This window comes from Cervus canadensis, chromosome 1 (genome assembly GCF_019320065.1).
Source record: "Cervus canadensis isolate Bull #8, Minnesota chromosome 1, ASM1932006v1, whole genome shotgun sequence".
In the NCBI taxonomy this organism is placed as follows: domain Eukaryota; kingdom Metazoa; phylum Chordata; class Mammalia; order Artiodactyla; family Cervidae; genus Cervus; species Cervus canadensis.
Window position 1 is genome coordinate 125,877,342 of NC_057386.1, and position 12,476 is coordinate 125,889,817.

At 36.4% G+C, this 12,476-nt stretch overlaps 1 protein-coding gene across 6 annotated transcripts in view; it reads right to left on the reverse strand.

The window, feature by feature from the left end:
- Positions 1-12,476, reverse strand: part of MPHOSPH9 (M-phase phosphoprotein 9) — a 53,581-nt gene that overhangs the window by 39,427 nt on the left and 1,678 nt on the right. For 4 of the 6 annotated variants that reach the window (XM_043441868.1, XM_043441879.1, XM_043441862.1 and 1 more), the window contains exons 2-6: positions 11,034-11,296; positions 8,849-9,002; positions 2,638-2,727; positions 1,395-1,894; positions 385-508 (exon numbers count right to left, since the gene is read on the reverse strand). In XM_043441868.1, coding sequence (XP_043297803.1) covers positions 385-508; positions 1,395-1,894; positions 2,638-2,727; positions 8,849-9,002; positions 11,034-11,140 — 975 coding nt within the window. In that variant the 5' untranslated portion in view covers positions 11,141-11,296. The remainder of the gene's footprint in view (positions 1-384; positions 509-1,394; positions 1,895-2,637; positions 2,728-8,848; positions 9,003-11,033; positions 11,297-12,476) is intronic. The other 2 variants (XM_043441889.1, XM_043441907.1) reach the window with 2 other exon arrangements.

Here is a 12,476-nt window from a genome sequence, read left to right on the forward strand (position 1 = left end):
AAGCATTCACACATATATTAATAGTTATTACAACTTAATAGTAATAAAAATTATTTGAGGGTTTTTCAAAAAATAATAGATTACTCTCAGGCTAATTGTAAACATTTGCAGTACAAAAGGAATTAGGACATTTACAAAATAAATGTTTCATTTTTTTTTTTTCTAGTACTTTCATTCCTCACTAGCTTTGGTTTCAGGCCTATTAAGGAACCACTACTTGGACTACTGTTTCCCATTCTTAGAGACACTATAAAAGATAGGGAACAAACTAACAAAAGAAAAGGCAAAGAAATTTTTGTGTTAGTAAACAGGTGGTAAACACAACGTAACTATCCTGATTATCCACAGCTAAAGCACACCAGAGTCAAGTGACTTATCACCTACTTTCTCAATTGGGGATTTCTTGGTTTGCTCATCTCCTTGCATAGATTTTGAGTAGCCCTCTTCTTTATGTGCTCTCTTTGGTTGGTTCTGCTTCAGCCTTTGAGCCCACGATGTTATCGATTTACTATTTAAAAAGAAAAAAACAAAATACCTCTCTTTAAATACTGTCTTCAAATAAAACTAAACACTGATAGAGACTATGCTTCGAACTGCTTTTCTAATAGCAGCGAGGGGATAGATTTTTATTGAGTTGCATGAATTTCTTTTTACAATATCTTATTATTAAAGGCAAAACAGAAGAAAAGGACTGACTACCAGTGATTAACAGTATGTATAGTCTGTAGCCAAGGAAAGAACAAAAACCACCACAGTGGCACCTACAAGTACTAAGTATATCTCCACAGTGAAACCATACTTATTTAGATGGACTTATGGGTACCCATATGAGTTGTTATAGTTAAATATCTTACATTAGATGACACCCTTCAGAGACATAAAACTGAGTGTAACTTTTAAGTGATTATTTGCCTTACAAATTCAGCCTAAGTTCCTTTTACTGAAAAGTCCCCTGGATGAATTAAAATGTCATTTAACTTACAAAATCTCTTCTAATATATAAAAAACATAAAATTGAGCATGCTTGTATATAATATTTGGTTTTAAATAATACGAACATGTGTGACAAAATTCCAGTTGATTCAGTCCTATACTCTAATTTTCAGCAAGTCAGTAGTGACTAGAAAATATAAAAGGTATTTTTCTGGCGAGGCCTCCCACCCTAAGAGTTTTCATAGTCTTATTATCAATGGGAAGGCAGTCGATGTCATTAACATATAGTGAGCTTTGTTACTTTCAGTTTTCCACAGGCAATAAAAAATTTGATAAAACTGACATGTTCAAACACATCTCATTCCAACTAAAAAGAGCTGTATTTACTAAACATGTTTAGCTTATTATAAATGCATTTAACAAGTAAAACTCCCTTCAAGTGATGGAGAAATTCAACTTACTTGTTTGTTTTTCCACTGTATACTTCCGAAATCTTACTTTCACCAGGAAAACTGTGTTCAAATTCACCGGGGAAAATGGGAGTCTCTTCTTTTGGATGAATATAAAAGCTCTGGTTTTTCACTCCGTCTCCAAGCGGCTCCGCTGGCACCACCGCTGCTCCAAACTGTCCTTCAGCAGCCTCTGTGTGCTCCATGAAATCTTGAGCGTCCTTAGATTTGTAGGTGTTTAGTTCTGAGATGCAAAAGGTTCCATACCCACTGCTCACTGAGCTACTATCCACATTGCAGTCTGGTTGCGACAGGGATGCTTCTTGCTGCATTTCAGACTCTTCAGACTTGGGATAACTGATAACATATTCATTTCTCTCAGCGTTTTCAGAAAAAAAACCCATTTGACTTTCTGAAGATCTTTGTTTGCTTAAAGAACTTCTATCATAGGAAGCCCAGGAAGCATTATTGGTCTGTAACTTGACTAAATTCTTTATTTCCTCCTGTATACGCTAAAAATAAAAAAGAGATTTGGGGGGGGAAAAAAAGAGATTGTAGAATTATAGATTCTATAGAATCTATATTAGATTGTAGATTAAATATCACATTTTCATAAATGTCTTAAAAATACTCCTTTTAAAAATAAGAGATACTACTCTAAAGATGACACTTGTGTCTTACCTTTAATTTATAAGCAAATCTGATATAAAGAATTAACTAACTGGGGGCCTCTCATCTTCTGAGATGCCCCACACTCTGACTGCAGTGTGTTTCTCCCAAGGCCGCTCTTGCCTTTTGAGATAGACCGCCTTCTGTCTATGAAATGTGTGCCTCTCTATGTAAATCCACTTATCTATCACCTTGGCTTTCACGGAGTTCTGTCTTCAATGAGACATAAAGAACCTGAGCTTCAATAAGTCCTGACACTAGGAATTAAGCCCCTACCAGGGTGGAGGACGGAACTATGATGCTGACCCTCCTGACTTCAGTCTACTAAAGCGTGGACTCTGTAGATCTCTGCCCCAATTCTATGCTGAATTCTCCTCTGCTCAAGCCTCCTCATGAATATGCATGTGCCCTTAGTTAAAAAACGTCCTCAATTTTACAGTTCAGGGAGACACTGCTTTGGGTATTCTCCTTACTTGCTGCAAGTAATAAATCCTTCCTTCTCAAAAAAAAAAGAGAGAGAGAATTAACTAATTGGTTCTGCAAATTTTACAATATAAAACAAGAATCAATATAAAGAACAACTTACTTGAATCTGGTTGTGGAATTGCTCCTGCTGAGCCACTATCTGCTCTTGGCACTGTTTTTCCACCAAACTGAATAGTTGTAACCACCTGGTCTATTAAATTATAAAATATTTTGGTTAAAAATAATTTTTTAACTTAGTATTTCACAGAAATATTCTTCCAGTGGGAAAGGGCCTTTTTAAAATGTATTTTTAATGTAAAAATTATAAGCTAAATTAGTTATAAAACTATAAAATTAGTTATAAAAATGCAAAAATACAAGGACATAGGCTTGGGCACCCCTTTATGTTTCCTGTGGTCTGGGTAAACTTGAAGGTCTCAGTAAATCTGATTAACTTGATGTCATCTGCTACCTTTCTAATTAATCAACAACTGCTGGTAGTTGCACTTCGAATTTGTCTTAAGCTCCTCTTCCTTTCCTCATAACAGCCAATGGTATTCTTAAACATTAACTTGGACCCAGAAAAAGAATCACACATCTTAAAACAACAAATAGGTTTGGTATTATGAGAATTTGACCCCAAATTAATTTGTTTTTCAAGTTAAAGAAAAAAATTTGAGAGTAAGATATTAAAGTGTTTTAAACACTGTAGCAGCTTAAAAAAAAGAAAGAAAAAAAAAGACTCTGAAAACCTATGGAAGTGACCTAAGATTCCCTTCAGAGCCCCTTTTAGGTCCTGAACCATCCTGACCAACCAAGAGTACTTAGTGCTCTTGTAACTAGATGAGGCCAAATCACAAGACAGGGGTATGAATTCTCCAGAGGCTGAGTTCAAACTAAAGGCTGGTCTACTTTCAGTAACAGTTCAGGTCAGTTCAGTTGCTCAGTCATGTCCGACTCTTTGTGACCCCCACGGACTGCACCAGGCTTCCCTGTCCATCACCAATTCCCAGAGCCTGTTCAAACTCATATCCATCACGTCAGTGATGCCATCCAACCATCTCATCCTCTGTTGCCCCCTTCGATCTTTCCCAGCATCAGGGTCTTTTCAAATGAGTCAGTTCCTCACGTTAGGTAGCCCAAAGTATTGGAGTTTCAGCTTCAGCCTCAGTCCTTCCAATGAATATTCAGGACTGATTTCCTTTAGGATTGACTGGTTGGATGTCCTTGCAGTCCAAGGGACTCTCAAGAGTCTTCTCCAACACCACAGTTCAAAAGCATCAATTCTTTGGCGCTCAGCTTTCTTTATAGTCCAACTCTCACATCCATACATGACTACTGGAAAAACCATAGCTTTGACTAGACGGACCTTTGTTGGTAAAGTAATGTCTCTGCTTGTTAGTATGCTGTTTAGGTTGATCATAGCTTTTCTTCCAAGGAGCAAGCGTCTTTTAATTTCATGGCTGCGGTCACCATCTGCAGTGATTTTGGAGCCCAAAATATAAAATAAACAAACAGTATGCAACAATATATAATGTCAAAAAGTAGCTACTGCAACAACTCGCTTCCTTGTTTAAAACCATCCAGTGTCATTTCCATTCCATTCCCTACAGGGCCCTGTGTGATCTGGGTTGCACACACCTCCCAGCTTCCTCTCAAATCCCTCTGTCCCTTTCATGACACACACTGGCCTCGCTGGCCTCCTTCTGTTCCCTGGACATGCCCAAACTGTCTTCCGCCTCAAAGGTCTTGTACTGACACCTGCTGTACCCTCTACCTGGAAAGCTCTCTCCTCAGCTCTCAACGTGGCTGGCTCCTTCCCATTCCTCAATTTCAGCTTAATTATCCTCTTCTCTCGAAGAGTTTTCCAAACCATCCTCACAGGCACTCTCTTTCTTGGCATCCTGTTTAGTTCCTTCAGAGCATTTACCACAATCAGCAAATATCTCATATGTTCACTTGGGTTTACCAGTCTCCCTCCCATCCCTGCCTGTATTCCAGCACCTAGGATACAAGACCAAGTTAAGAGTGGGCACTCAGATATACAGTCTAAACAAACATATAACAATGGATATTGAAAGCTGAAGGAAATCAACCCTGAATATCACTGGAAGGACTGAGGCTGAAGCTGAAGCTCCAATACTCTGGCCACCTGATGTGAAGAGCCGACTCAATGGAAAAGACTGATGCTAGGAAAGACTGGGGGCAAGAGGAGAAGGAGGCGACAGAGGATGAAATGGTTGGATGGCATCACTGACTCAATGGACATGAGTCTGAACAAACTCAGGGAGATAGTGAACGACAGGGAAGCCTGGCATGCTTCAGTTCATGGAGTCACAAAGAGTTGAACATGACTTAGTGACTGAACAACAACAACTGCAAGCTGAACTTTTCTTGGTATTATGGACCACACAATCCAGGGATCCTCCCCATTAACGGTGAAAGTCATTTATACAACGTAACAGAATTAAGCTGAAATCTGTATAACACTATTAAGGAAAAGCGGAGAAAACCTCAAGATTGGAAAAGAAAGCCTTAAATGAAATATGAAGGCACTGACAGGAAGTGAGAATTCTAAATCAACTGACTTCAGGACAAAGAGGACTAGATCAAATCAAGTCCCTTACTTTCTCAACTTACAAAGTACCTTATATTAACGAAAACAGAAAAGAAACAATCAGGCAACAGTTTTCTTAAGTTATACCCCTATACCCTTAGGTGTTTAATCTGATATAGTTATTATTCACGTAAAGCTTAACTATAATAATGATAGAAAAACAACTTACTTAATAAAAATAATCATAGTATGTGAGATAAGCTATTAATCACATCCTTACCATCACTTTCTTATTTAGGATACAAATGAAGAGAGTTCATTCAGGCTATAAATTAGAGGAGATTTTTGTTTTTCTGAGACAGATTTTATTGTTTACCCTTTAATTTTAAATAAAGTAACTTAAAGAATATTATTAATACAGTGATAACATTATACACTTAATTGTTAAGAAGGGCTATTATTCATTTCAAACTAAAGTGATTTGTACCACCTGCATTTTATATATTGTTGGAGGATATGGGCACCTGACTGAAGTTTTCCTGTGAACGCACTTTTCTGATGCTATCACCTGCATGGGATTGCTGTAGTTTGGTTCCCTAGTCTGACCTGTTAAACACCCTGTGGGCTTTCCCATAGTTCTGACTCCCACCTCTCCACCAACAACTTGTGTGATTCTGAACAAGTAAATGTAATTTCTTTATACTTCAGTTTCCTAGTTTAAAAAAAAATTACAAAGGAGATATTTTACATTCTTTTACTGTCTTTAAAATCCAGTGTGTATTTTTTGGAGTGGGGGTGGGGGCCATGCTGGGTCTTTGTTGCTGTGCAGGGGCTTTTCTCTAGTTGCAGCGAGCAGGAGCTACTCCTTAGTTGAGGTGCACAGGCTTCTCATTGCAATGGCTTCTCTCATTGCAGAGCACAGGCTTAATCAGCGCACAGGCTTAGCTGCTCTGTGGCATGTGGAATCTTCCCAGATCAGGGGTCAAACCTGGGTCTCCTGCATTGGCAGGCAGATTCTTTACCACTGAGCCACCAGGGAAGCCCTCAGTTTCCTAATTTATAAAATGGCAATAACAACACGTTATTTGTGGCTGGGAGGATTAAATTTTAAATATGATGCATGCCAGGCAAGGATCTCAATGGGGGAACTACATGTTGAAATCTGTGAGGTCATGGTTGTCACAAAGATAGTGGGAGCACCACTAGCATTTAGGGGGCAGGGTCCAGGGATACAAAACACAGGACAGTCTCCACAATAAAGAACTATCTTGTGTCCGTTTTATATTATATTTTGAACAGTTTTCAAGTCACCGAATTGTCCAGGAATGCAACTACCAAGATGTTTCAGAACTTGCTCAGAAATTAGGCGCCATTTCAGAAAATCGTGTCCCCAGCTACGGTGCTGGTGCATCAAAGGCAGCCGAACGGTTCTGTGCTGACAGCCGCTGCGTTCACGGAGAGTCTACACAGAGGTAAATGCTGGACTGCTTCATTATGTCCTCTAATGTAGATACACCTGAGCATTTATATACTTACATATTATCTTATTATAAATAAATATTATTACTCCTTTATATCACAGGACATTACACTGACTTTTTTCAAAGCAGATACAAGCAGGTTATATTGTCTGTGAATTTCATTTCAGGACAATATAAGTTGATGTTATTTTAAAAGCTGTTATAAAAAGAGGGCTTCAGGTCTAATAAGGTTGAGGGCCACTGACAGAAAGTATCTCATATACTGCCCAGCAAATAGGTAAGCAATAATCATCAGATAACTGTTATTATTATAATCAGTAGTGCTAAATAGTTAAAATGCTATAGATATTGATATGCTTTAAAATTTTCTTACAATCATAGAAATATTAGCAAGTACTTTAAAATGCATTAGAGGAATTCCCCTGGGGTCCTTGGATTAGGACTTGGTGCTTTCACTGCAGTGGACTCAGTTTCAATCCCTGGTTAGGGAACTAAGATTCCACAAGCCACACAGTACAGCCAAAAGCAAACAAAAAGAATATCTTAAAGTATTTCTACAGAAATGCATTAATAGATTCTTTCCTGATAGAATAAAAATATATAACCTTCCCAACTTTAAGCAGTGATAAACTTTGAGAATTCCAGAAGAGAAGTTTTAATAAAAAGAATTCTAAAGAATCAGGTCATCACCAGATCTCTTCCAGAGCTCTGTAGAAGATTTAGTTCTTTAATAATGTACATTAGCTTCTTAACTGGTAGAAATCAAATGTTACTATTCCAAAAGAAAGGTATAAACATGAAATTCAGGGAAGAATCAGGAATAAGACTTAACACAATATTTACCCTCCCATTCTTTCTAAATCACTACCCTAAAGCATCAGAGGCTTTTATTTTCATATGTTACAAAAACACACAAAACAAATTCAAGAAATTTTACCGAAATGGCCAAAATAGCATTTCATATTCTGTCAAAGTATGAAATAGCTTACAAAGCTCTTCAGTGAATAATCAATTACATGTCAACATTATGAAAATTAAAGTCAATTAATACTAAACATAATTTAAAAAATCTGTTAGATCACAGAAGAAAGGGCAGAAAGAAACCAGTTCAAATGTTAGGAGGTGTAAGTGGCTAGCTAGTATCCTGGCATGTAATAATCTATGTCTTAAACTCACAAATATACTCTGATTCTGATTGAAGATGTTGATTTCGAAGATTTCAAATAAAAATTTCTAGTTAAAAACAAATTTACCAGACATCAAGCCACATTCAGGCAATTTGCCTCATATTTTTTTAAAGCACTAGGGGAAACATTTCATAAAACATTCCATTACTATTTACATCATTTTACAAGGACATTTTATAGGTCTTTTGCATTAGCACATATTGATCATTATGTGGAAAAAAAAGTATAAAAAGTTAAAACAGTTTCAAGTTTGTGGTTAACAGTCATTTTTATAACCAATTATGGATAATGAATATAAATAGCTATTACTGATTTCTTAAACCAGATAATCTTTCATTCTATTTATTCCACATTCTGAAAATTAACACAAATTATAGTCTTAGAACTATAATTAACATTTAAAACAAAATTTACTGCTCTCTAAATAAAGAATTTAATAATAATGTTTTATACATTTCTACAAATCATTACCAACTCTAGCCTTGGAAAAGTGTATCTTGGGCATTACTGCATGACACAATATTTACATATAAATATTCTTTTAACTGTTAAATTTTTATATCGCAATTTAACCTATGGACAAAAGAAAGAACCACTTGACCTGAATAATCAATGTAAGTCAATGCAGCACAGCTAAATGCAATAAGGTACTAAACAGAAGCCTTATTTGTTAACAGAGCATTCAAAATATTTCAAAGTGAATTTATGTTTTACAAAATCATGACAATTCTGTTTAAGTTACTTAAAAGATTAGGATTAGTAACATATATCAACAATTTGGTTGGCGATTCTCATTTTTCTGAAAAAAGACAGTTTATAAAAACTAACAAAGTATAACAAGGTATTTTAGTTCACATTCACAATACATAAATTAGAAAGTCTAATTTATATATTAGTGAATATATTGTTAAAACGTACTTTTCATCACCTTCTTCACATTTGTTCTATATTGTTCCCTAATTAATATACTTGGCCACTTTATTCTAGCAATAACTTAAGTATCATGCTCTTTGGAATATAAATTGCTAATAATTTAGAGTTGAGTACAGACATATTCATACATAGAAATTATTTTTTTAATTCCAAAAATAAAACAAAACTAGATACCTCACAGTTTTTCCAAAGTTCCGAATCAGTCTTTCCACTGTTTTGTAGCTCTTGCATTAAAGAGGTGAGGACTTCAAATGTACCTTGAATTACAGATGGTCTGGTCTTCCCTGAGAAAGAGGATACCCCATTTGTACTAAGGTGGGGACTACTTCTGTTGAAACATAAATAATTCACATGGTTTTCTTCATTCTACCAAAGTGTTGAATAATTCAGCAGTTCAAGATTTAGCAGAGCAGTACAAAACTACTGATACTTAATCCTACTTAAGAGCACCTCATTTGCTGAAAATCTGATCACAAGTTTGTCCATGAAAGGAAAATAGCAGTGAAAGGACAGACAGCACTTAATTATATTTTTAAGAACAAAACAGAAAGACCTTCTTCAGAAGGGAGAGAATACTCCAAAGTAGAGCAGAAGATAAAAGTGTATGCTAAACAATAAGGAAAATTCTCAGCGACTCCGATCTAAATTATTCCAGAGGAGTATTTTACTCCACTTTAAGAGCAGTCCTTTACTGTAATGGAGATCCTTTCTCCACTGCCCAGAATTACAGTCACGTCTTGTTAGCTGGATCCCCCTAATTTGGCATGATAAGCTCATGCTTATCTTTGCACTCTTTGAATAAAAGTAGTGCCAAGCAAATTAGTAGCAGATATTCAGGACTTATTTAGCCTATTCAATGTGTAAAATAGCACTAATTTTTCCCAGGAGGACTGCTTTTCCAAATCTGAGAGTTTATTTCAGATTTGCTTTATAAAAACAAAAGGCATAATTAGGGACATTAAAATTGTATTTAAATTCCAACCACTGAAAGGTCATTTTTCTTTTATTTATTGATACTCTGCTTTGTTTTACAAACAATTTGTGAAAAAGAGGACACTAATGAAAATAACACTAATATAATAAAGAGTTAGGATCAGAAAAATACTAATAAAAATTCAAGGGAAAGAACATAATATAGTATCCATTAAGGGTTTAATACACAATTATAGTTGTATAATAATCAAGTTTAAACTTGGCCAATTTAACTGCCAGTCACAATAAAAGGGAGACGGTTCAGTGACATAATTTTCATTAGAAAGGCACATTTAAGTTCCTCCAGGCAAATCAAACACTCTGTTCTAAAAAGGGTCTCTTCTAGAAGTGAATTTCAAAAGGGCTGCCAAATGATGACACAGGAAACAAAAAGCGTGGCCAACATTCAGGAAGCAGATACAGATTACGATGGCAAGTGTTTCTGGACCATGTCCCATGCTTTTTTTTTCTCCCTTTCTACCCTACTTTATGCTTTCTCCTTTTATTTCATATATTCTTGTAAGCTGCCTTAAATTCCTCCTGAGGAGGGCAAAGAATACACAAATCTTTTAAGGAATTTATTTAAAATACACAATTTCTTCAAGATCTATTACTGTGTGCAAGTTTGCTCCTTATTACCAGTAGGCGCCAGACTGCTATGTGTCTGCTTTACTGTACTTGCTTTTTACAGGTGATAAATGGCCTCTGCCTCTTTGCTGTTGTAAGCTAATGTAAATTTTGAAGCTGGCATGCTGTAGTTCATGGGGTCTCAAAGAATCGGACATGACTTAATGACTGAATAACCACAAAAAGCTTAGAAACCAAATAATCAACCTGTCCGACTGTGTATAAAATGAGAGTAAACAGGCCCCGATTAAAACAAACCAAATGTGGGATAATTTAAAAAGAAAATGCATAAAATTCATTGTTTGATAGCATCTATTTTGTCAACTCAGCCTGCTTTTTTGCTAACTTCCTAGTATTCAATTTTTTTTCAATCTTTCAAGATTGGTGAGGTATTTCTGCAACATGAAACATTATTTTTCCTTTTAGTTTCCAAATGGAGAAACAATATTTAGGCAGTTAAATTTTAAAGATATGCTTGTAATTTACCAAAAATAAAAAAAATGTAAAGAGAACTGCATCTAGCAAAACAAGTTCTTTTTCACGACGCTCCCCATGTAAAAGCATATCTCTGGGAGAAACGAAGAACACGAAAGTACTGAAATTATTCTTAAACAACTGTCCTTGAACGGTTCCTGATCACAGTTTTGGGGTTTTAAAAATGCAAACAGTAAGTATGACACTATTTGGATAAACTGGAAAATTATGCAAATAAAGTTATTTTGATTTGTCATTACATTAAAAAATCTATTCCCATTCTTACCTATTAGTATTTAAGTTCAGTCCAAGAGAATGAGGAGAATTTTTTATATCAGATTCTATAGAAGATGAAGCTTTCTGTGAGGGTTTCCCCAAGTCAAAATCTTCCATAGTGTACAGAAATTGTTACACGCTCTCATTTGAAAATTCAGGTTCTTGCATTGTTTGAAGAAACTGAATCTGAGTCATCTTCAGATGCTTCATCGTCTACAGGCATTTTCAGTTGCTGACATTCAGAAGTGAACTATCCGAAGGTCCCAGGAGAGTCTGAAAACCAATGAGGAACAAAATACTATTACAAAAAACTTTGTCAAAACTTTAGAAACCTTGATCCTTTTATACAAATCTACATTAAGGACAGCAACACTTTTCGTAATAGCCAAAATTACAACTCAACATGTCCATCGACTGTTGGATAAATAAATGTGTTGTATCCAAGTGATGTGAAGAGCTGATTCTTTGGAAAAGACCCTGATGCTGGGAAAGACAGACTGAAAGCAAAAGGAGAAGGGGGCGGTAAGAGGACGAAATGGTTAGACAGCATCACTGACTCAATGGACATGAATCTGAACAAACTCCAGGAGATAATGGAGGACAGAAAAGCCTGGCATGCTGCAGTCCACGGGGTCACAAAGAGTCAGACAAGGCTTAGTGACTGAACAACAACAATCCATATAATATTTCTCAGTCATAGAAAATAATAAAGTGCGGAATTATGCTACACTGTGGATAAACATTTAAAACATTATGCTAAAGGGAATTCTCCGGCGGTCCAGGGGTTAGGGCTCAGACCTGTCACTGCGGTGGGCCCAGGCTCAATCCCTGGTGGAGGAACTAAGACCCTGCAAGCAGCAGAAGGTGCAGCCAAAAAATACACACACACACACACACACACACACACACAAAGTAAAAGAAGCCCAACAAAAGACCCTATTATATGATTCCATTTATACAAAGTATCTAGAGTAGGCAAATCTATAGAGAAAGAAAGGAGAGAAATGGTTGCTAGGAGCTGGGAGGAGAGAATGACAGTGACCAAAATGGGCATAGGGTGTCTTTCTGGGGAGATGAAAAGTTCTAGAATTAGACAGTGGTGATGAATGCACAACCCCGTGACTAAACTAAAAAAAATCACGGAATTGTACACTTCAAAACAATAAATTTTATGGTAACTTGTATCTCAATAAAAAATCTACAATAACAGTGATTTACAGAAGTAGCAGTAGTAGTTGAAGGCAGGAGGAGAAGGGGACGACAGAGGATGAGATGGTTGGATGGCATCACTGGCTTGATGGACATGAGTTTGAGTAAGCTCCGGGAGTTGGTGATGGACAGGGAGGCCTGGTGTGCTGCAGTCCATGGGGTCGCAGAGTCGGACACGACTGAGTGACTGAACTGCACTAGTATTTTTTTCAGGTAACGTTTCAAAACTTTAGGTGCTTAATAA